This window comes from Vigna unguiculata, chromosome 5, assembly GCF_004118075.2.
Source record: "Vigna unguiculata cultivar IT97K-499-35 chromosome 5, ASM411807v1, whole genome shotgun sequence".
Lineage (NCBI taxonomy): Eukaryota > Viridiplantae > Streptophyta > Magnoliopsida > Fabales > Fabaceae > Vigna > Vigna unguiculata.
Window position 1 is genome coordinate 4,964,648 of NC_040283.1, and position 22,137 is coordinate 4,986,784.

The following is a 22,137-nucleotide window of genomic DNA, read 5'->3' on the forward strand; positions in this document are numbered from 1 at the left end:
AAATATTGAAATAATCAAAACAGAGGAAACAACACACATAAGATGCAATGAAGAAGAATTAGGAAAAAGAGAACAACACGACAACATTTCACACAACTGTAGAAAATTGAAAATAGAAAAGAGAGACGAGATAATATTGATGTGAATTATAAATAACTTAAATTTTTTTATGTTATCTACTATCCAATTTTCTATAATTTAACGATTTGGGCCTTAAACTATTTTAAATTGCCAAGATGTGTAATAGTTAAATAGTTAGTATGGTAATAAATAAAAAATTAACTAAGCAAATAATTTAATTGGAGATTTCATATTTGGATAAAACTTTATGGTATATATTTCAAACAATATTTTACTCTTGAATTTTGATTCACCAATGAAAAATAAAGCAAAATAAAAATATTCAGCTTGATATTATAATAGTCCATAAATTAATTGTGAAAATAACTACTTTCATTATTATTCATAAATTAATTTGTATATGGAAATTAATATAAGGTATCCAGAACACACACGTATTCCGTTGCTCTTAGTATTATTCACGTCCGTTGACTTGAGTTGATATTAAAAGTCGGCCAAAAATATTTCGATTACTAAATTTTAATAATTTTCTTTTAAAATAAGGTGACATTCTTTAAATAATTTTAGAATATTAAAAAAAATAATAATAAAAATTATTTAAAAGATATTACTTAAAATTGTAAAAAATTATTTTTAAAAAGTTATTTTTTTTAAAAGTCTTTCTCTGTCTATTTTCTCTCTCGTCCCTTTCCTCTTTCAATTGGATGCATTGTGTATTTTCTCCCATGTTTGGTAGAAAATAATGATACACAATATTACAATTTCTTTAGTTAACGTAAGATAATTTATATTATCACTTTATTAATTATTGTATATTATATTCATAATTTGATTTATGTTTCAAGTATTCGAAAACAATAAATCATTATTAAAAAAATTAAAAAGTGAAGCATATACAACTTTTACGAATTTATGTTTCTTTCAAATTTGCGAATAATGTAACTATATATTAATATTTATTTATAAGTACTTTAACTTAGCAATTATATTATTATTTACCTATTTTTAAAGTTTATAAATCGAGAATTTGATTCTCGAAAAATAGACAGTGTCCTACAATACCGGGTCTTTTGTGGATACATGTTTTTTGTACCACAAGTGAACGTGAATAACTCTTGGCACAGGAACAAACATCTGAGAAGAGAAGCACTATATATACAGATTCACAGTGACCTACAATGCAACAAATCATATACAATTCCCTAACACAAAACAAAACACAGAAGAAAACAAAGCAATTCATCACACAACAATGGCAAGCTTCACCCTAGTCACATCCCTCCCAAAGTTCGGCCATGCTGGAGCAGTCATTGCCACTGCTCGTGCCTGGAACCCTAGATTCCTTGCAGCTGCTACCCCAAGATCCATCCAAGTACATTCTTCAATTCAAGTTTTTGTGTTTATATATATATGCATGCAATGTGTTTGTGTTATTAACTGAGAAGAATGTGAAAAGATTAAAGCTGAATCATAGTGTTGTTGTATCTTAATCTGCAGGTGCCATCTTCTCCTGAAGGCGCAGCAGCCGCTGAAGGCACCAAACAAGGAGCCAGTGAAACAGTTAACAACAGTTTGAATGAATCAACGCAAGACAAGGCTTTCACCACAGCACAAGTAATTATTATTACGATGATTAAAGGTTTTTGATGATATGATTAGGGTTGATGATTGATTAATGTTGAAACAGGTGAGTCACAAGACAGACGAGTTGGCTAATCAGATGTCAGCAAGTGCTCACAACATGGCACAGAAAGCAAAGCAGACAATGCAAGGTGCATGGGATTGCACTAAGGACACAGCCCATAGGGCTAAGGACACCGTGGTTGGAAAGTCTCAAGAGTCAGCTCAATACGTCAAAGAAAACGCAGAGGCAGTGAAGAACAACATGAACTCAAAGAACTGATTACAGCACCACCACTTCAATTATATGTTAATATTATACCAGATTTTCCACCACTATCGTATTCTATTACTTGTTTCCCACTATAATTAATTAGCCACAATTTTGTATTTTCGTTTTGTTCTTCATGGCATCGATATGGAGAAGATTGATGATGTGTCTCTTCCCACCTGCCATTAATTTGAAATTAATAAATACTTAAGCCTTTCATTATTTTATTCTCTCTCGTTGCACACTTTCTTCTGTTCGTTATATATATTATAGTAATGGTAGTTCTCCCTCTTGAAAAAAAAAAATTACATAATTTTTAAGCTCTTTTTATATCATAAAAGGAAATATCTTTCATTCATTAAGTCAATTTAATAACATTTGGGTTGACATCTAATTTTTTACTGCAAATAATGTTAAAAAATATTATATTATGAATATAACAATGCTTAGAATATATATATATATATATATATATATATATATATATATATATATATATATATATATATAAATAAATAAATATAAACCATCATTACATTACTCAACAACATAATCATACATATATTCACATAACATTAATTCAAATAGTAGAATAAATTAATTTCCTTGATGGAAATGTTAACTTTTTCGTATCCTTATTTCATGATGGAAATGTTAACTTTTTCGTATCCTTATTTGAGCAAGAGATATTTGTTTGAGCGAAGAAACTTTTACTTAAATATTAACTTTATTTGAGTGAAATTTTGTTTCAACAAGAATACATTGTTTGAACAAAATATATTGAAAAAAAAATAGTGATACTAAGAAGGTAGATAATTTTCACTTTCTTTTTTTTTAGCGAAAATTTCTAACTTACATAGGCCTTAAAGAATTAAAAGTTAATGCTTAAAAATAGTCGGTTTACTCTAAATTAACACAACAAAACGTAATCAACAAACAAATAAATATATATTAAATTAACCCATAAATGAATAAAAACAACTTAGTAAGAAACAAAAAAAATTGAGGAATGAGAAACTAAAATAGTAGATTTACTGTCTATTTTCTCATCTTTTTAGAGATATTATTACATATGAAAAGTATACAAAAGGATATATTTTAAAAAAACATATCTAGAAATTAAAATCATTTGTGGTAAAGAAATTTAAAACTTACGACTTTTATGCAGAAAACTACCAAAAGAATCGTTGTCTTTTCTTTTCTTTTGTCTATTTTTCCTTTTAAGAGTATGACACTTTGTGAAAGCATACACGTTGCAAATCTAGAAGCATCGTAACATCTCAACGTTATATGACAGTCATTGAAAAAAAAATATTGCAGCTTTAATAATATATTTTATTTTCAAGTGATGAAAACTTAAGGCCAAACTAAGTACGATAATAGTCACAAAAAAATAGTATTTAAAATAAATAAATATAAGTTAAATAATCAATATTATTGTAACGTAATCATAATTGTTGGATCTTTTAAAAGAGAGATTTATGGAGAAGATTAATACTAACAAGATGGGAGCAAATTCTTAAAGAGATTATGACATTTTCGATTTAAAATGTTAAAGCAAGTATATATATATTTTTATATATTTTTGAACTTATTTTTATTTTTATTTTTATTTAGTATGGACTTCAAATTTATAGTTTTTAGATTTTTGAGAATAAGATGAAGATAATTCAATGGAAATGAATGAAGACCGTGGAAAAAAAATTAAAATGAACAAACCTGCAATAACAAAAAAAAAAGTGAAATGAGAAAATTGAAAAAGGTGGCAGAAGAGGACATGAAAATGAAAAGAATGAAGCATCGTAAATGTCAGCTTCACCATATCCATGGAAGAATCAGAGAGACCAATCCCTTTTAAAGCGCATTCCATATATCAACGTGGACGATTACATTTACACTATGCTATATAGATAATTCATTATTTTATTTTATTTTATTTTTACATTTATGGATAAATTCTTCGACCATTTATACATTTTGTAAAAATTCATATAATATCTGTAGAAAAAACATCCTAAAAATATAAAACACTACAATAAAGATTTCAATATATTTTTTCTTTTGCTGAAAAAAAAAACTACAATAAAGATTTCTTCTGACATAACGTCCATAAGATTTTATCTTTAAAACTTAAAATTCTATTTATTATGTTTTTGTTTTTATCTTGTTTTAAATATTATCATCAATATTTTTTTTTTCTTTCGGTCTAAAATCTTTTGACTCAATCAAAGACCACTTTAAAATTTCAACCCGTCCTACAAAATTTTAACGAACTAGCAAATTTCAACCTGTCCTACAAAATTTTAACGAACTAGCAAATTAATCTATTAGAGTCTATTTTGTAATTCCTAATTTAGAGCCACTTATATCTTTTGCTTAAAAAAAGGGGTATATCTTCTTAGAGCGTGTTTGGTTACCCGTTTACATAATTGGTTTTAAATGATGTGAGCAAATTTATTTTGTTGATGGAGAAGTTGGAATGGATATCTTCTGTCAGGATGTGAATCTCCCTTGTTTAAAATTAAGTTTGAAAAATAACTTCGAAAAATTTTATATGCTTTAAAATCGATTTTGGGTGGTTGGAACGTGAAACCAAACACACACTTAAAGTTATCAAAATTGATATTTGGTTTTGTAGCTTTTGTATGAATTTTGAAAGAAAACATAATGAAATTCCTATGTTATATAGTTTAATTATTTTTCAAATGATTTTATGTTTTGTTTTCATAAACTCTTTTAATAATAATCATTAAAAGTCAATAAAAAAACTCATTCTAGTAAGTAATTAGATGCTATTTTCATTTTCTGAAAACACAATATCATAATTATGGATGTTTGATGGATTGGATATTATTTGAATCAACCTACTAAAAATAATATAAATTTGGGTTGAATTTTTTTATTTTTTATGTTAAACATAACTCAATCCAACCCTTTTCTGAACGAGAATGATTGAGCATAATCAATTAGTCAAAATTAAAAATAAAATCCTCTTTTTGTTAAAAGATTTAATCTTTAAGTATCAATCTAATTAAACAAAAACACTATTTATAAAAAAATAAATTCAAGACTTCATCTAAGTCAAGTCATATTAGTTTTTTTAAAATTAATATAAAACATGAAAAAGAAAAACATAATACAATTTGCTCATAACAAAAAAATATATAAGAAGGAGTCTTGTAATTCATACTAAATCTCTAAATTCGTATAAAAGTGTATTAATTTAAATTGGATCGAGGTTAAGCCACACATAAAAAACCAATATAATTTAATCGAGGTAAATATTAGATCGAATAGAATAACCAAAATAAAACATAAATCATTCCTATTCACAATACTAAAATCATAAATCATATAAAAATAAAAATAAAAATTTGATCTTTTCTTACTTAAATATAAAACCACCACGTGCTATTACTACAAAATTATATTTTTTTTTCTAGTGTTTTATATTTGTCCCTCCAAACCTTTTGAAATAGTTCATTCACAGAAACATTAATAATGTTAATTAATGGTACTATGCATCAGCAATAATTGTAAGATTGAGATGTTGTCCCAATTTTGTACATCCATCACACTTCTTTCTCATATTTGTCCATAGCACCCACAAAATTATTTCTAGCAAGCTTAAAACTTTATAATCTGCCTTTAATTTATAAATTATTTTTTATTTCTAATAGACATATTCTATTAATTTTTTGTTAAATTTGTCCACCACCTCCACACACTTGTCACAATACCAATTTTTTCAAGAGCATGTTATGAACAATTATTTTACCTAAATGCATGTACCTATAATTTGACAAAGAACCTTTTCATTTAACATTATCACCAAAAATGGTGTAACAATTCAACACAACCTAACATGATCACAAATCACTTTTGAATTATCCATATTTGGTATTACTAGAGATAAAAAGTGTATTTTTAAACTCAGCAATAAAACAAGTTATCGACTTGTGCACCATACAAAGATTACCTGTGGAGATCAAACAAACGTGGGACTTAAAACAACATAGAAAGAACGTGGCTTACACCGATAGGAACAAAAGCTTAGTTATTGATGGAAAAAAAAAAACAAAAGAGAGTCCAGAAACGGTATCTAACCAAGTTGTTCACCCTTGGTTACACAAAAGATTCCACTCAGAAGCGTACACAAATTATACTCTGTACAGTATTATGTCTATGCATTAGCCACTTATTTATCTGTGACCAATTACACTTTGTGTGATCCATGGCTTCCCACATTGCTCTTCTTCGAGCCCCTCCTCTTTCAATTTCCACTCAACGCTTCCATGCAAAGCAAATTTGCATAAATGGGCTCAAAGTCGCCACTGCCACCACCACTTCTTCTTCTTCTTCTTGTTTTCCATGCTCCATAACAACCCAGAGAGGGTCTTTTTCCTCAGTGATTGCTTGTTCCTCTTCAAATGGAAGAGACCCGGGTTCGGTGGATGATGAAGAGGTACAAAAGGAGCTCATTCTCGAAGAGAAACGGCGAGCTGCATTGTCTGCGAGGATTGCCTCAGGGGAATTCACCGTGAGGCAGAAATCTGTGTAAGTATAAAGAACCTTGAGGTTTCAAAAAAATTCCTTTTTTCACGGAAATTTGTCTTCTTTTTCGAAGAGGAATTTTTGTTTATTTATTATTTGTGGGTTTGATGTAGTTTACTTTCTTTAATGGAGGGATTGGCAAAGGTGGGGGTGCCCAAAGAAGTTCTGGAGTTTTTGTTTGGTTGGGTTGAAGGGGGTGGTGTGTACGCCAAAATTCCTGAGGCAAAAGGGTCAATCAAAGCTGTTCGAAGTGTGGCCTTCTTCATTCCCTTGTATGAACTTTACCTTACATATGGTGGGATTTTTAGGTTGACGTTTGGACCAAAGGTTAGTTATGTTTTTCTCTTTCTTTTTCTTTTTTTTTTTTTCCACCTGAAATGTGGTTTATTTTTCTTTGGAAACAAAGCCTCATCTGGGATAGCAGGGTTTTAAATTGCGGTCGCAATATCATCGTGTTCTTTATTGGGGAAATTTACAGACAAATGCAGTTCATGCTGCCACAATTATAGTTTTCTAGCAATTTGTAATCTCAGTAGGGCTTCCATGGCACTAGAAAAGGGAGAAACTCCCTTAACCTGAATTTATCAATGAAGAAAAGGACACCTTTCAGGGGATAACCGTGTTTCGTTCTTGGTTGTCTTGCAGTCCTTTCTGATAGTATCTGATCCGACTATTGCAAAACACATATTGAAAGACAATTCAAAGGCTTATTCAAAGGTAATCAAACTCAACAATCAGCAATGACCAAAACTGTGCAACTGCTTTTCTGTTCTCTCCTTTCTCTCATACATTGTACTTGCGTGTTAATTTGTAGTACTGCTTCATGTGCAGGGTATCTTGGCTGAGATCCTAGATTTTGTAATGGGGAAAGGTCTCATCCCAGCTGATGGTGAAATATGGCGAGTTAGACGCCGTGCTGTAGTCCCGGCGTTGCACCAGAAGGTATTCTACTGGTCTTAGACTGATTTATTTACAGTCACTTTGAACCATATTCTAGACAGATTTCTTGGCTGCTGAGATCATGGTTTAAAGGGTTACCTTCTTAAGTTGAGGAATCAATTTCAAATTTATGTAGGTGAGAAACAGAATCGCCACAAGGAAATACTTATTAAACAAGGCATATGCATAGAGCATCATATTTTGATATATTTATTTTATGTTGTCAATAAGAGATGTTTGTTACTTCATACTACACCATCCTCACTTTGTCTTAAATCTCCGCTACAGCTTCTCTATCTTGCATTTGATTTCATTTCCTGATTGTGATTATAGTATGTAGCAGCTATGATTGGCCTTTTTGGACAAGCCGCAGATAGGCTCTGCCAGAAGCTAGATGCTGCTGCATCCGATGGAGAAGATGCAGAGATGGAATCACTTTTCTCTCGATTGACCTTGGACATCATAGGAAAGGCAGTATTCAATTATGATTTTGATAGTTTATCGAATGACACCGGTATAGTTGAGGTATAGTTTTTAAAGTATTCCCTTGTGTTTCTGTCTTTTGTATGTACACCACTCCAGTTTACAATTTATCTTGCACCAAGGAATTATTTATAGTATACCAGCTTCACATTGTTGCACTTAATTTAATCATATCAGGCTGTTTATACTGTGCTGAGAGAAGCAGAAGATCGAAGTGTTTCTCCAATTCCGGTATGGGATATCCCAATATGGAAAGATATATCACCACGTTTCAGGAAGGTTAATGCAGCTCTCAAATTGATCAATGATACGCTTGATGATCTTATAGCAATATGCAAGGTAATGTTGTCATTAGTGTGACTCAAGCTTGTGGTCCCAAATATGTTCACGTGAGATGCTATGCAATATGTGATATCACTGCAGAAAGGCACTGTAAATATTGATATGCTGTCTACATTCCTACATCTGCTATGAATATAAGTTTATGTTCATCATCATGATTACGGAATCTTTTCATGATCTCTAACACTATCTTCTGTTTGAAACTTTGGTACCAGAGCTTGATTAGCAAAAGTCAAATTCTGAGTAACCACTTGGTGATTAACTTGGCCATCAATAAAAATGAATCATATGCTTGTTCTTCCTTTTTTTCATCATTTAAGTTCCATCCAAATTGAAGCACAGGACATCTGACTATTCTTGCTTCCTTTTCTGTTCACAAGTTAGATTTGGAGAACTTTTGTGATTAGATCTTTAGAGCATAAATTGAAAATCTTTTGTGGTTTACCCTGAATATGGATGTGCATATATATTGGTCTTGCCAAGCACACATTTCTGCACAACAAAGATTGTTTCTCTGATGTATGTAGCCATACAGTAGCTTTGATGTGCATATGTAGTTAAGTAAATATCAATTTCATAACATGGAAAGTTTTCAGCTGTCATTCACTTGTCTTACAGCGAAATACCCTTCTGTGATTCATCATAGCTCTTACTTGTTTTATATATTTTTCCATTATCATTTTCAGAGAATAGTGGATGAAGAAGAGTTACAGTTTCATGAAGAGTACATGAATGAAAAAGATCCAAGTATTCTACACTTCTTGTTAGCATCAGGAGATGATGTATGTTAGCTGTGTCTCTAATTATATCTTTTTTATATATAAAAAAGAAACTGGAAGTGAGTGCAAAGTTTTAAATAATGACTCTTTGTAGGTATCAAGTAAGCAACTTCGTGATGACTTAATGACCATGCTCATTGCTGGACATGAAACATCAGCTGCTGTTTTAACTTGGACCTTTTATCTACTATCCAAGGTAATAATATGAGGCCAAGGTTCAATGAGAAGGGGATTATTGTTCTGGGGTTATTATTGCTTGACATGGAATTGCAATATTTTTTTTTTAATTCCAAAAGTTTTGGTTAATCAGGCATGAGAAGTTTTGCAAATAATTCATGATCAACAGAACAATTCAGTTATTTCTTGCCATGAATCCCAAATTGAGATGTATACACTTAACAATTATTTTTTTGTAATCACGTAGGTGAAGAATTAATTTTTAATTTGTAATGACTAATACAAGAATATTTTTCTTCTCCTTTTTTGTTGGCATGCAGGAGCCTAGAGTCATGTCCAAGCTCCAAGAAGAGGTTTCATGAGATTCTTAAGGACCACTTTGTCTGTTTTCACTTTTATTTATAGTAATGTCACTTTGTTGTTTGTTTTCAGATTTTTGTAGAAAACAGTAAAAACAATAAAAAGTTTTTTTTTACTGATTCCTATTCAATCTTTGAAAACAGAAAACAAAGTGAAAATAATCTGCATTTTTGTAATTAAAAGTGAAAACAAGAAACGTTTTTTTCAAACTAAACACCCCCCTAATTCTCAAACTAGTATCAGATATCATATCAGGACTCCAGATCAGTTGAAACTAATAAATAAGTGATTTTTCTTAGGTTGATTCTGTACTTGGAGATAGGTATCCAACTATTGAAGACATGAAGAAACTCAAATACACAACCCGAGTGATCAATGAGGTATAAACATGGCATACTTGTATTACGTTTCATCATTATTTTATATCTATCTTGTAATTGACTTTTATAAATATATATTTTCAAATTTTAGTCATTGAGGCTTTACCCACAACCACCTGTGTTGATTCGTCGCTCTATTGAGAATGATGTTCTTGGAGAGTACCCTATTAAGAGGTAATTGCAATAAATATTTGATCTTGATTAACTGGTTAAGAAATAGTTTTTCCAAATTTTCTCACCTTGTTTAAAAGTATTGTTCTTTTTTGTTTTCTCTCAGTATGAAATATATTGAGCATCAATGGTGTTATGTGTCACTATTCTTTTGCAGAGGTGAAGACATATTCATATCTGTCTGGAACCTGCATCGCAGTCCAAAACTGTGGGATGATGCTGACAAGTTTGAGCCTGAAAGATGGCCATTAGATGGACCAAACCCTAACGAGACTAACCAAAGCTTCAAGTATATTACTTATATTTAATATATTTGTTTAGAGGATGTTGTCTTAGTTTATCTATTCTTGCAGATATCTTCCGTTTGGAGGAGGACCACGGAAATGTATAGGTGATTTGTTTGCTACATACGAGGTAATGTTCATTGCTATGCTGTTAAATTTTGTACTTGCCAATGAGCCAGTTGCATCATAATTACTAGTGATAATTATGTTTCTATAATTACTATACGCATACTAATGAGTAATTATCTATGTTTCTATGCTTCTATGATGCTTATGGTAAAGACTGTAGTAGCTCTTGCAATGCTTGTTAGACGGTTCAACTTTCAAATGGCAGTTGGAGCTCCACCTGTAAGTTTGATACTATGTTGTCATATTTTTTAGTATAACCTTAAAGTTCTAGAGAGTGATGGTCTTAAAGTTGGTTGGTTTAACATATCTTAGTAATAGGAAACTGATACTATATAATCTATAGGTTGATATGACTACTGGAGCAACAATTCATACGACACAAGGCCTGAAGATGACTGTAACACACAGAATAAAAGCTCCTATTGTACCCTCATTACAGATGTCAACTTTGGAAGTGGATCCATCCGTAAGCCTTTCTGATCAGGATGAAATAACTCAGAAAGGACAAGTTTATCAGCCTCAGGCTCAGCCTCAGCCCTAGCTGCTGTGTAAACAAATCATAAACCATGTTAACACAATATAAAAAATGAGTGGAAAGGGGAAAAATTTGGGTAGAATTCTTTTCATTCTTTTAGCTTTGAGTGAATTATGTAGTAAGGTGAACCTTTATGTCCTCAAAAAATCAACAATCCCCCACCCTCGCTCCTTTCGGAAGGAAGAGAGCAAAACAACAAATATTTCGTGCCTTTAAAATTCTTATTTCAAAAGGTGTATTCTCAGATTATAAATTTGTAAATACATTAAATTTAGACGTTGAGAGACTGCACAAGTAAACTTGGTGCTATGTCCACCAAGCACATGTAGAACAAAATTGGAAAGTGCAGTAGAAAATGGTTGACACTTTTTGAATGCTTTGCTATTGATGAACGTTCATTAAAAATTGTAAAACTGAGTTTACTTATTTATCGTGTCTCATACTCAGTTTTGTAATTTTAAACAAATCTTAACTAATAATCACGTATTAAAAAGTTTCTGTTGTTGTCACTCTTAGCATAAAGGGAGCGAGGACAGTCACTAATTGAATATAGTGCTTGGAGGAGAACAGTACACAAAAATAAACCAACAAATTTGCATCTTCCTTGTCCATAAATTTTATAGAAAATGATTGGTTGTATTCTACAAAACACTGGTTCTTGTAACATACAAACCGTTTACTAAAAGTAAAACAAAAGATGTAAGGTAGCATCTGTTGACAGTGATTGGAGTATACTGGAATCCCTTCAGAAATGCTTCTGGAGAAGCTCAGCAAAATCACCGGGGCTATTTACTTTTAGGAATTGCTTCTATATCAGAATTACTCTGGATGACAGACATGATTACATGGACGAGTGTGCTTTATGTAGTTTTTTTTCTCCTCTTTTTATGGTCGATGTGTATCCACAGAAGATGTAGAGCCACCAAAACATCCTCGTAAAGAGAAATATTTATGAATGGGCTTGGGCTTGGTTACGGCGGCTAAAGCCTTGGCCTCTTCACACTTGGATTTTTGGTCCGGATAATGTTTATAGAAAGCTTTAACCGCTCCTAGCACCCCATCTTCATTTTTCATGGAATTAGCAAGTTCAACAGCACGCCCTTTCACCTGTATATAAGCCCCAGAACGATATATATCATCAGCAAGAGTAAAAACGAAAAGCATTCCAGGATGGCAATGAATTCGCAGATCTATTACCATAATAACAAATTACTAGCAACTAACGGAAACTCTCACTAGCGTCAACCTAGTAGTGACGGGTTTGAATAACATGTAAAATGTCCCAAGTTTCTTCTAGTCACCATTATAAGAAAAGAAAAATATGTTGAGATCACAGTTAAACACGGCCAAGCTTCCTATACTTTCATATCGATGTAACTTGGTTCTCAATCTCTAAAAGACATGTAGATTTAGTTCATCTCTAAGAATTCATAATGTTTTTTAAAGTTCACGAGTTATTCACAGTTCCAAGATAAGAATTCATTAAAGTATAAGAGTCTTGACCATATTTGACAGATTCGCATTGTTCCCTAACTAAAGAAAGAAATAGGGGAAACTACTGCTGTGAAGTCATTTCCAGTTGTTAATATGATTCCATACCGTATTTCGGGAGCAATGGTGAATTCTTCTTTTTCTTTACTTGATTTTGTCACTTCCCATGATAAAATATATAAATCGGTGTGTCACCAAAGTAAATAAATGGGTGTTTGATAAGCATATACTACTAACGATCGCCAACCAAAACATTAATGTCGAGCAAATGCTTTTTCGTGGTAAATTATGGTATGGGATATTTATGGATTATGAACAAGGGTAGAGCGGAACACATTCTATATGCTACATTCACAGTACTAACTGCTCTGATATGTGATCAAATTAAATATTACCTCTGGTTTCAGCATAAAGTTTATGGCATCGACCAGCCTGTCTAATGTAAACTCATCCACCGGGATGGGTGCAGGACCTACTCCTCTAGCATGTACCCGCTCTCCCCAAAATGGTTGGTCCCCAAAGAATGGTACAATGGTTGTTGGGCACTGCAAAATTGCCGAATGGAAAAGATCTTATTATTTTGAGAGGAATATAATATTGAAATTGCAAGAATTCACATTACACCGATACATTACTTCAGCTCTAAGACCAGCGGCAGTTGTTCCGGCACCCCCGTGATGTATCTGAAATTGGTAACTTTCAAGCAGAACTCAAATTTAAATTAAAAAAAAAAAAAAAACATTAGTACTTCCATTAAGTGAAAATTTACCACAGCAGTGCATCGGGGAAACAGCCAATCATGCGGACAGTTGTCCAAGAAATACAGAGATTTCTTTCGTTCTGCCACTGAGAAACAGAAATTACTACATACTTCACAATCAAATAAGCATAAATAGTATACCAATGGCATGTTTTAAGTAGAAATCATGACTCACAAGACCCAAGACCACCCCAGCCTCTGTTAATGACACCTCTCTGTCCTGTTTTTTCCAGAGCTTGTATTATAATTTTCGTCATTTTCTCTGGTTCTTGTAAAGGCTGTTTAAAAGACCAATAAATATTACATGACAATAGTGTTTGAAGGATATAAAGTTGGCATACATCTATTTTGACGATTAATACAATCAAAAGCAGAATTATAGCTCAATATGTATAGTGATTCTTTATCCGCAGTTTCATATCTCTGCTTTGGCAAACAAATACATGAAATAGAAGAGCCTTTATTTTTACTTCTTCAGCAAGCGTTTTCTATATTTGTTTCTCAAAGTATAAAGTCATCATTACTTCTTCAGCAAGCCTTTATTACAATTGTACAGAATTTCATTCAAGACAGATGTTTCTTTTAATTTTAATTTGAAAACTGAAATGACTTTGTGGGAACTTCCAGGAACAACTCAGAAAAAAATTATCTCTTAGCTTCCCCTTCTCACAGACAACTTCCGAAGCAAAATTAGAGATCAAAAGGCGAGGCACCTTTAATTTAACACCTTAGTATGGAACAAGTCACCGAGTCTGATATATATATATATATATTACTAACAAATCTTAGTGTAATCTGCAGAGTCATCAGAGGTTAATTAGATGACCAAAACACAGTAGTATAGAAACTCACAAGGCTACCAAATCCAACATAAATAGGTTTTTCTCCCTCTTCAAGCCAATCTACTAGCGATTTTGGTGGGTCAAAAGTTGAAGCAAGGTCAAGGAAACAAAATCCAACAACATCAATCTTAGGTCCCCAGTCTGCAAATCAGTAAAAGACAAATATATTATCATGACATCCTCCACAAAATAACGATTGTGGTAGTATTCCTCACAACCCTATCTAATAACAATTGCAATGGAAAAGTGAGGGCTAAAATATGAGAACACATTATAAATACATATCTAACCTTTTGGTTTAGGGACTAAGTGAGGGCTCCACATATAACCATGGGGCACATCAAAAGGGTGAGTGTAAGATCCACTTAGATATGTAACAGGCTTTAGCTTCAACTTTTTCTTCCTAAACTCATTTATCAAGTCTCGTATTCCAAGCCAGATTAAAGCATCAACTATTTGATATGACAGCTGAGAGTTGAAACACCAAACAAAACGATAAATTAGAATCCCATGGGATATTAATAGATTGGCTAATTTCAGATTAACGATTAACAGACAGATAGTAGAACTCACTCTGTAGCCAATTGGTTGCTTAACACGGGAAAGAGGATGAGGGAATTCAGTAGTAGGCCTGGAAATGTTGTAAAACATTGTCATGCATAATCGAAGTACAAAAGTATCCTCTAACCTATCTGCTTACCTGTTCTTTATGACTACTGAGAACGATTTTAGATCCTAAGCCAATGCTTGATAAACACAGGAGATAAATCACAGTAGACATGTATAATTAAGTGTAGGATTAGCCTGTGTTATGAAACAAGACTTACGTCCATGGCATAGTGAAGAATACGTGAAGTGGAACTTTTAGATATTCAGCAACATGTGTATGCCCTGCATAAGGTTCATATACATTAAAAGAACATACAATATTTTTTAGTAATACATAACAGCTGTGAATAATATCAGATAGCTTTCTAGAGGCGTAGTAATTTATATTCCTCTGCCAGTGAACTTTATTTCTGTTTGTTAATAGCCTATTGGTAGTTTCCATCTCTGGGACTTCGTAATAAAAAGGAGGAATTTCTTGTTTAGTCTACAATGTCTTTCATCATGCATTTCAGCTTGAGAAAACTAGGATTTCTTCCCCTCTCTTTCTGTTATGCGTTACTTTTCACAGTCACTAAAAGTCTCCCATAAGTTTGTTTTTCATTGCTTTGCTAAACTAATAGTATACCCTTTTCACTCTCATAACGAAATGAAGTAATCCTCAAAAACATATCTAATCTAGATGTTTACCCATAAAAAAAAACGAATCAATAAAACGTGAAAGCTGCTGCTGCCAATACAATCTTGCGGCCCATGCCTTTGACTTTGCCCACTCTTTAAATTCAGTAGTTTAAAACTTAATCAGCACAAAACTCTAGAAAGCTTGCTCTTTGGGTCACAGAGACCCTGATGTGGAAAACTAACCCAACTGAAAAAAGCCACTGTACGAAGATTTCCTTATAAGGTCTTCATCAATATTAACAAGCTGGCAAACCACAATACAAAATTTTCCAGCTATTTTTTCTGTAGATATATTTTCCCTGAGTGTACCCAAATTAAAATTTGTAAGTCTAACTATCCTTATCAATTAATCAGTTACAGTAAATGTAGCAGAACCCGTATGATTTAGACTTTCAGTTAATAGTGTCAGAACAAATGTTTCCCAGATTTCTCTCTAAGCTTTTTCTCATTTTATCTTTCTCAGTGCTTCTTGATTTCTGATGAGAAATACAATTTAAACTTTAGTAACCATTGATGGACTAACAGATAAAATACAGTCGCAGTTATTGTGAAGACCCAAATTTTCAGTCCCCTAATCTCTTCTCTCTCGCCACCCACACCACTGAAACACTTTGCACCTCACAACACCCTTCTCCCTCTTCTCTTCTCTGCCTTCTCTCTATCAAAGGAGAAAATTCTGAATCACTCTTCTGTATTAGCAGAATCCAAACCCGGGGTCAATTCAGAATCTCTCCTCTTAGCTTCAACTCCTTCTTCTCCTCCATGTAAGTCACTCCCAACCATTTCATTCCTCTTTAATTCGACAATTTGTAGAATCCCTTTCTGCTGTTGGGAACCCATCTCATTTTGGACCTGAAATTCCAGTTCTCTAGTTCTCTAGTGGTACGACTGAAGCTCTTGAGTGGGAGGGTCCAAGTTCATTAGAAAGATATATAGAGGTAAGGGAAGTTAGCTCCTCTTCTCAAATTTGTATAGAAAATCTATGGATGAGCTTGAATTATGTAATTGAGTGATGAATTCGTGTTTGTATTGCGTGTATTGGTGAAAATTACTTGGTGATTGATAGAAACTGGTCTGTTGCATGTGGGAACAAGTGTGTGACCTGGTATTTTCGCCTAGGCGAGTTATTCTCGCCTGAGCGAAAGCATCAGGAGACGCACATCTCTTCCTGCGCGAAGTCTCGCCTAGGCGAGCTGGGGTCGCCTGAGCGAGATAACGATCTCGTCTGGGCGAACCAGTCTAGCCTGAGCGAGAGTTCGCCTAGGTTTTTCTCTTTTACCACTGTTAGTGTCTCGCCTAGGCGAGACTGACCCGTCTGAGCGAGATAACCTCTCGCCTAGGCTAGACTTTTTAGCCTGAGCGAGAACCACTGCAGTGATAGTGCTTCACATCTGTTTTCTTTGGTAAAAATATATGCTTTAATGCATCCTTGTGCAACTTAGGTCCTGTATGCTTTGAATGCTATCATTGATGTATTGTATGATTTAATTGGATGAATATAAGTTATGAGAAGATGAGGTTAAAATGGAATTTCAAGGGAAATCCAAGTGGAATAGTAGTGTGTGTAAGGATGTGAGAAATCTAAAATGGTTGGTATCCTGAAACTCCAATAATCATTCAAGCTCAGATAGAGTAGAATGGATTATGTCGTGAGGAGTAGCAGGAAGTCCTCGTCGTCGGACTTGATCAAGTCTTAGACGTGGAGGGGACTTACCCTGGGAACGGTTGGGTGAATACTCCATGTGTCCAGACTCTGCAGAGTCTGGGAACCGTTACAGGTGCAAGCCACCAAGAGCTCCAACGTCCCTTACACAATTCGGATATTGAGTCGATAAAACTATGATTGTATTATATGCTATGAATGAATTCTCTAATTGCGAAGTGTATTTATGTTGCTTCTTTCAGTTGGCTTACCCTTCTTGTTTGTGTTGTCTGCTTTTGTATTTTTGTCCTTTTGCTATGATCACCTGTGTTTGGTGGGAGCAGGGCAGAAACCAGGTGGAGATACCCCTCCTGAGTAGGAGTGGAGCATGGCAGGGAGTGCCCGCTGTAATTAAGTTTTGGTTGTATGTTTTGGAGTGGTGTAGTTTAGCACCCTTTTCACCTTCTATTACTTTGTATATATATACATATATATATATATATATGTATATATATGTATATATATATACATACATATATATATATATATATATGTATATATATATATATATATGTAGAAGTAACAGCTCGAAGGACTGTACTAAGTTCATATATTGTGTATATATGACTGTTATCCTGACTATCTGCACTGTTTGATCACGATATAATATTTTGTTTGATAGTGTGAAAAACTATTAAATGGGATGTTACAGTTATAATGAACTGTGAGATTACCACTCTGTATTTACCAAGCACTTCAGAGGATAAAAATCCATAAATTTTATGGGACACAGTTTGTGGTTGAATTTTCCGTTACATTGCAATCTCTGATTACTTGATAAAATACTTGAACTACATTATCTTAAATGTTATTTATAATGATTATGAAACATAGCACAATGAAATTGAAAGAAAAAAAATATCTTAAGTAAAATCTAACCGTATGCTGGAGGATTAGCAATTATCGCTTCTGCTTTAAATGTTGCATTATACTCTGGGTAACGACTGTGGCATGCAGGAAGCAAAGAATTAATAATATCCTTGATTTGATTTCTTTGTATGTGTATTTCTGAAGGTCCTGATGGCAAAAAGCCTTTATTCTTGACCATATCTGAAGAAAACATGTATATTTATAATTTGAAAGCATGAACAGAGAAGAAACACAATTCATTAAACGGCTACAAATATTTATATCAGAAAAGAGTGGTATAAACATTCCCTCACCTCCATATGACCAAAAATGTACCATTGATTCTTGGGGAGTAATCCTCGTGATTTTATATTAAGTTTTAGATTCACCTTCTATTCCAGCTATAGAGCTCCTCATTTTTTTAGATAAAGTTTTTTTGTGTATACATATTTTTGGACAAATAACTACAGCATACATGACATTTCTTGTTAAGGAGAGATGGCGGCATGAAATCCATTCCACTGGTAAAAATGGACTGCATTCATCTGATTAATTATTTTTGTGTTGAATTATGAAGATAAATAGTAGAAAACTACAAATGATGCTATGGGCAAGTTACTAATAAAAGTTAGTATGAGTAGTCATTACCAGGTAATGTTATTACTCAATTTTAAATAATTAAAGCAAGTTGGATCTAGAAAGATTTTGCTTTGGATTAAGACAAGATACACTTACAACCAGCAAGAACTTTAGGATCTCCACCCAAAGGGTAAAACTCCAAGCCTGCATTCAAGACAAAATCTTCGAAGTTCTTATGAGTAGCTAGCCTAACTCTGTGGCCATCTTCCTGCAAAAGACACAGCCTCAACTAGGTTGCATTACATAGGATTAAAGGAAAAGAGAATGAAAAAGCTTTAGAAAATAAAGACATCAACATTTTCGATAGTGTCACGAGTTTGATCAAGTAATAAGCTATTAAAAAGAAAGTTTGTGATCCATAATGAAACACGGGCTGACTGTTTCAATAATAGTCAAAACAAATAAATGAAGCTCTAGGGTCAGTACGATTCCTATGGGGCGGACAAACAGGGAAGACATACAAAAGGGTTATTTTAGTTGTACTTTGCAAGTTGTGAAACTATAAAAATGCTTTGGTCCTGTTCAACCGTCTCTCAGGCACAAAGCCATACTTCAGTAATTTCAATTTGTACAACGTCAGAGAGAGGGGTGAAATAAACTGATTTTTAAATTTCTGTAAAAAGTAAAGACATCACATGCAAGACTGTATTTGGTAAACTTGTAAAATTTAAAACCATAAATCTACTGTAAGCTCACTTGCACAGAAAACCTGAACCACAAGTTACTAGGAGGAGACCAGTTATGTTCCCAGGCTTTTGAAAGCAATTAAGCAAGCCAGAGCAGGATCTTGGCATTAAAATTATAAAATTACAAAACTTTTGCTTGGTGCAAAAATATTTCATAAGCAGGACCTTGGCATTAAAAGCTTAATTTCAGAACAAACTGATAACCTATTTCCATTGTTATTAAATGTCGCCAGAGTAAAATTAAACATTTTGAACCCTAATTACTGCCATTAACACAACGTAACAATATACAACACATTCTTGCAGTACATGATCATCGTCTAAAACTAATACTTCAGAAACCAGGAATGCAAAAAACCTGCAGACGCTTCCCCATGGCAATAAATGGCTGGACATCTCCCCGTGTGCCGACTATAAGCATTACAATTTGAAGTGGCTTGATAGGTCGAATATCCTGATTGTGTATTGCATCCCAAAATTCCTCATGAGGTTCATCACATTTAACATGATGCTCATGAACACTACTTCCTACTCCTGGAACTTTAATTTCAACTGTACCATCAGCCTTAAGTACGGAAGCCCGTTTTACCCATTGCACCTAACACATTTGCAAACAGTTTTCAAGGATTAAAAAAACATGAAGAGAATTTAAAAGCGTCAAGTTAAATATTTTAAAGTGATAGAAATAATTTGAAGTAGTATCAGGAAACGTGACCAATACAGAATGATTGTTAGGATACTCGGCAACCTATAATGTATCTAGGTATATGCGGGGATATGCACAATTGAGATCCCATTCAACACAAAACTACAGTTCAGCACGCCACTATTAACACCTCCGATTTAACTGATGCATAAATCTATCTTCCCAACAACAAAAATTCCAACTGAGAAACAAGTCACAGCATAAAATTACACTACAGTCCCTGTCCTGTTATATACGTCCCCCTTCCAAAATGCAACACATTGCTACATACGAGCCTTCAATTGCATAAAATTCGAAGAATAATTATAGAACACAGTAATTCTGGTGAAACCTTTTCCCTGAAGGGTACTTTGGCGTCAAGGAACCTAGCAAGCGCCGCTACACTGCTTCCCTTGCTCCTAACTCTCGTAAGATCATTATCACCGTTAACCGGTGCAGGTGCAGGTGTAGGCGCAGGCGTGTTCCGTTCCGTATAGGATGAATTCCTGTGAAGAGGCCCTGCGTAAGAACAATCCAAAGAAGAAGCAATACACGTAACCGCATGAGTTGTGTTTGTTCTTGTTTTTACTATCGTTACTCCACAAGCCTAATTGCATGGAAACGATCTTGTAAAATCGAGGGAAAGATTAAGGAGGAAATGTTACCGGCGGAGGCGGGAGCGGAAGTGGCGTCTGTGTCTAAAGAGACTGAGATGTCACTGGAGGAAGAGGTCGCCCGGTGGAGAGTGTTCTCCTCCGCCATCGGAATGGAGAAAGGAGAACGGAGAACTTCCAAGATCGAACCAAGGTTCGTTACGCTTTATGGTTATGCCAAGGAAGGAATAAAGGCTCCGACGCTTTTTACTTTTTCCTTTTTTCTTTTTATTTGTTTTTTGAATTTTCTGGGCAAGGGAAAGCATGACAAAATCCCAAGTGGCTGCCACGTGGAACGGTTAGAGAGCACGTCGTTTCATGTGCCGCGTTAACATAACTGACTGTCATGGAATGATGGATGAGTACACGGCGCGTCACCACCGCATAGTTGTCGTCGTCGGCGGCATGCATGGACGTGTCCCCCAGCATGTAGCATGCTTTTTGCTTTCTAAATAATTGTTATTTGTAAAGAATAGTTTATTTATAGTTATTTTAAAAATACAAAAAAATTTTATAAGTATTTAATAATGAAATATTAAATAATATTACTAAAAGTATGTGTCAAGCATTTTTAAAAGGCTATGTCAAACTATCATTTATTTTTTGCTTTCACATGCTATTTATTACCCACTTATTTCATCATTTTGAAACAAATTTGTTTTATTTTTCAGATTAAAAATAAAACCCTTTCACCAAACTTAAAAAATAACCACAACACAACTTTAACCTATAAAAAACAATTCAGATTAACTTCTTAAATTTTACTGAAACATCTAGTTTATCCCTGAATGTGTGCTGATAGATGTTCGTGTTTATAGAGAAAAGTATACACTATAAAAGCATAATTATTTCACTAACATTATTTTAATAAATGACATGTTCGATATTTTTTTTAATATGTATTAAGAAAACTATGTATCATTCGTCTGAAGATATAAACAAAAAATATGCAAAACTTCGAAGATCGTGACTTTTAAAATAGGTATCCTATATCTGAACTGAATTCTTTCTGGTTAAAGAATATCTTTTTAGTTGCTTTTGAACAATTAGGAGATTCTCTAGAAGAAATACGGAGTTTTGCTTTTGGTAGCAACATGCTATGGGGTGGTGGTCCCGCTTATGGGGTCAAATCCATATGTTCTAAGAATAAATATTGGAATCTTATCGATCTCATAAGTATTATACCAAATCCCATCAATCGAATCGCTTTTTCAAGAAATACGAGACATCTAAGTCATCCAAGTAGAAGAACTCCTGAACATTTAGCGATCTCAGATGTGTCGATATCAATAGTAACTCATTATTTCGATGAGTCATTTCTTCAGACAAAAGAAGATTATGGAAACAATTACCCGGAATCTCACTTTTCAGATTCCATTGTGGAAGACACAATGAAATCTGACGAATTCGCCATAATATATCTGATCCATGCATAATA

The 22,137-nt window shown here is 33.5% G+C and overlaps 3 protein-coding genes and 1 long non-coding RNA gene across 4 annotated transcripts; 3 read left to right on the forward strand and 1 right to left on the reverse strand.

The window, feature by feature from the left end:
• The first annotated feature begins 1,230 nt into the window (after positions 1-1,230).
• On the forward strand, positions 1,231-2,183 carry LOC114186327 (uncharacterized protein At4g13230). The gene is made up of 3 exons (XM_028074388.1): positions 1,231-1,453; positions 1,579-1,695; positions 1,769-2,183. The coding sequence occupies exons 1-3, from the start codon at positions 1,334-1,336 to the stop codon at positions 1,982-1,984; spliced, it is 453 nt and encodes a 150-aa protein (XP_027930189.1). The 5' UTR covers positions 1,231-1,333; the 3' UTR covers positions 1,985-2,183.
• Positions 2,184-6,102: 3,919 nt separating this feature from the next.
• Positions 6,103-11,493, forward strand: LOC114183590 (protein LUTEIN DEFICIENT 5, chloroplastic). The gene is made up of 15 exons (XM_028070664.1): positions 6,103-6,529; positions 6,640-6,853; positions 7,172-7,243; positions 7,358-7,468; positions 7,799-7,990; positions 8,126-8,287; positions 8,977-9,072; positions 9,164-9,265; positions 9,567-9,599; positions 9,906-9,986; positions 10,078-10,160; positions 10,315-10,446; positions 10,511-10,571; positions 10,724-10,789; positions 10,914-11,493. The coding sequence occupies exons 1-15, from the start codon at positions 6,207-6,209 to the stop codon at positions 11,109-11,111; spliced, it is 1,926 nt and encodes a 641-aa protein (XP_027926465.1). The 5' UTR covers positions 6,103-6,206; the 3' UTR covers positions 11,112-11,493.
• Positions 11,494-11,685: 192 nt separating this feature from the next.
• On the reverse strand, positions 11,686-20,942 carry LOC114183591 (sterol 3-beta-glucosyltransferase UGT80A2-like). Its single transcript, XM_028070665.1, has 14 exons — positions 20,712-20,942; positions 20,399-20,565; positions 19,720-19,959; positions 18,772-18,883; positions 18,067-18,237; positions 15,026-15,089; positions 14,772-14,829; positions 14,489-14,666; positions 14,209-14,339; positions 13,532-13,634; positions 13,366-13,442; positions 13,232-13,279; positions 12,992-13,141; positions 11,686-12,212 (listed from the first exon to the last, which is right to left on the reverse strand). Exons 1-14 carry the CDS (start codon positions 20,806-20,808, stop codon positions 11,991-11,993), a joined length of 1,818 nt encoding a protein of 605 aa, XP_027926466.1. The 5' UTR covers positions 20,809-20,942; the 3' UTR covers positions 11,686-11,990.
• On the forward strand, positions 15,380-17,583 carry LOC114183592. The gene is made up of 3 exons (XR_003604394.1): positions 15,380-16,249; positions 16,350-16,423; positions 17,472-17,583. It is a non-coding gene; the product is annotated as an uncharacterized LOC114183592 (long non-coding RNA).
• Positions 20,943-22,137: the final 1,195 nt, after the last annotated feature.

Bases quoted from the DNA above. Each gene is read 5' to 3' on its own strand.
- LOC114186327 (XM_028074388.1), top strand. From the start codon at position 1,334: ATGGCAAGCTTCACCCTAGTCACATCCCTCCCAAAGTTCGGCCATGCT. The intron at 1,454-1,578 runs GTACATTCTTCA...CTTAATCTGCAG, and splicing joins CTACCCCAAGATCCATCCAA to GTGCCATCTTCTCCTGAAGG. The intron at 1,696-1,768 runs GTAATTATTATT...ATGTTGAAACAG, and splicing joins AGGCTTTCACCACAGCACAA to GTGAGTCACAAGACAGACGA.
- LOC114183591 (XM_028070665.1), bottom strand. From the start codon at position 20,808: ATGGCGGAGGAGAACACTCTCCACCGGGCGACCTCTTCCTCCAGTGAC. The intron at 18,884-19,719 runs GTTTTTTGCATT...TGTCTTTTGCAG, and splicing joins CCATGGGGAAGCGTCTGCAG to GAAGATGGCCACAGAGTTAG. The intron at 13,443-13,531 runs GTGAGTCATGAT...TCTGTTTCTCAG, and splicing joins CTGGGGTGGTCTTGGGTCTT to TGGCAGAACGAAAGAAATCT.
- LOC114183590 (XM_028070664.1), top strand. From the start codon at position 6,207: ATGGCTTCCCACATTGCTCTTCTTCGAGCCCCTCCTCTTTCAATTTCC. The intron at 6,530-6,639 runs GTAAGTATAAAG...GGTTTGATGTAG, and splicing joins ACCGTGAGGCAGAAATCTGT to TTTACTTTCTTTAATGGAGG. The intron at 8,288-8,976 runs GTAATGTTGTCA...TATCATTTTCAG, and splicing joins ATCTTATAGCAATATGCAAG to AGAATAGTGGATGAAGAAGA.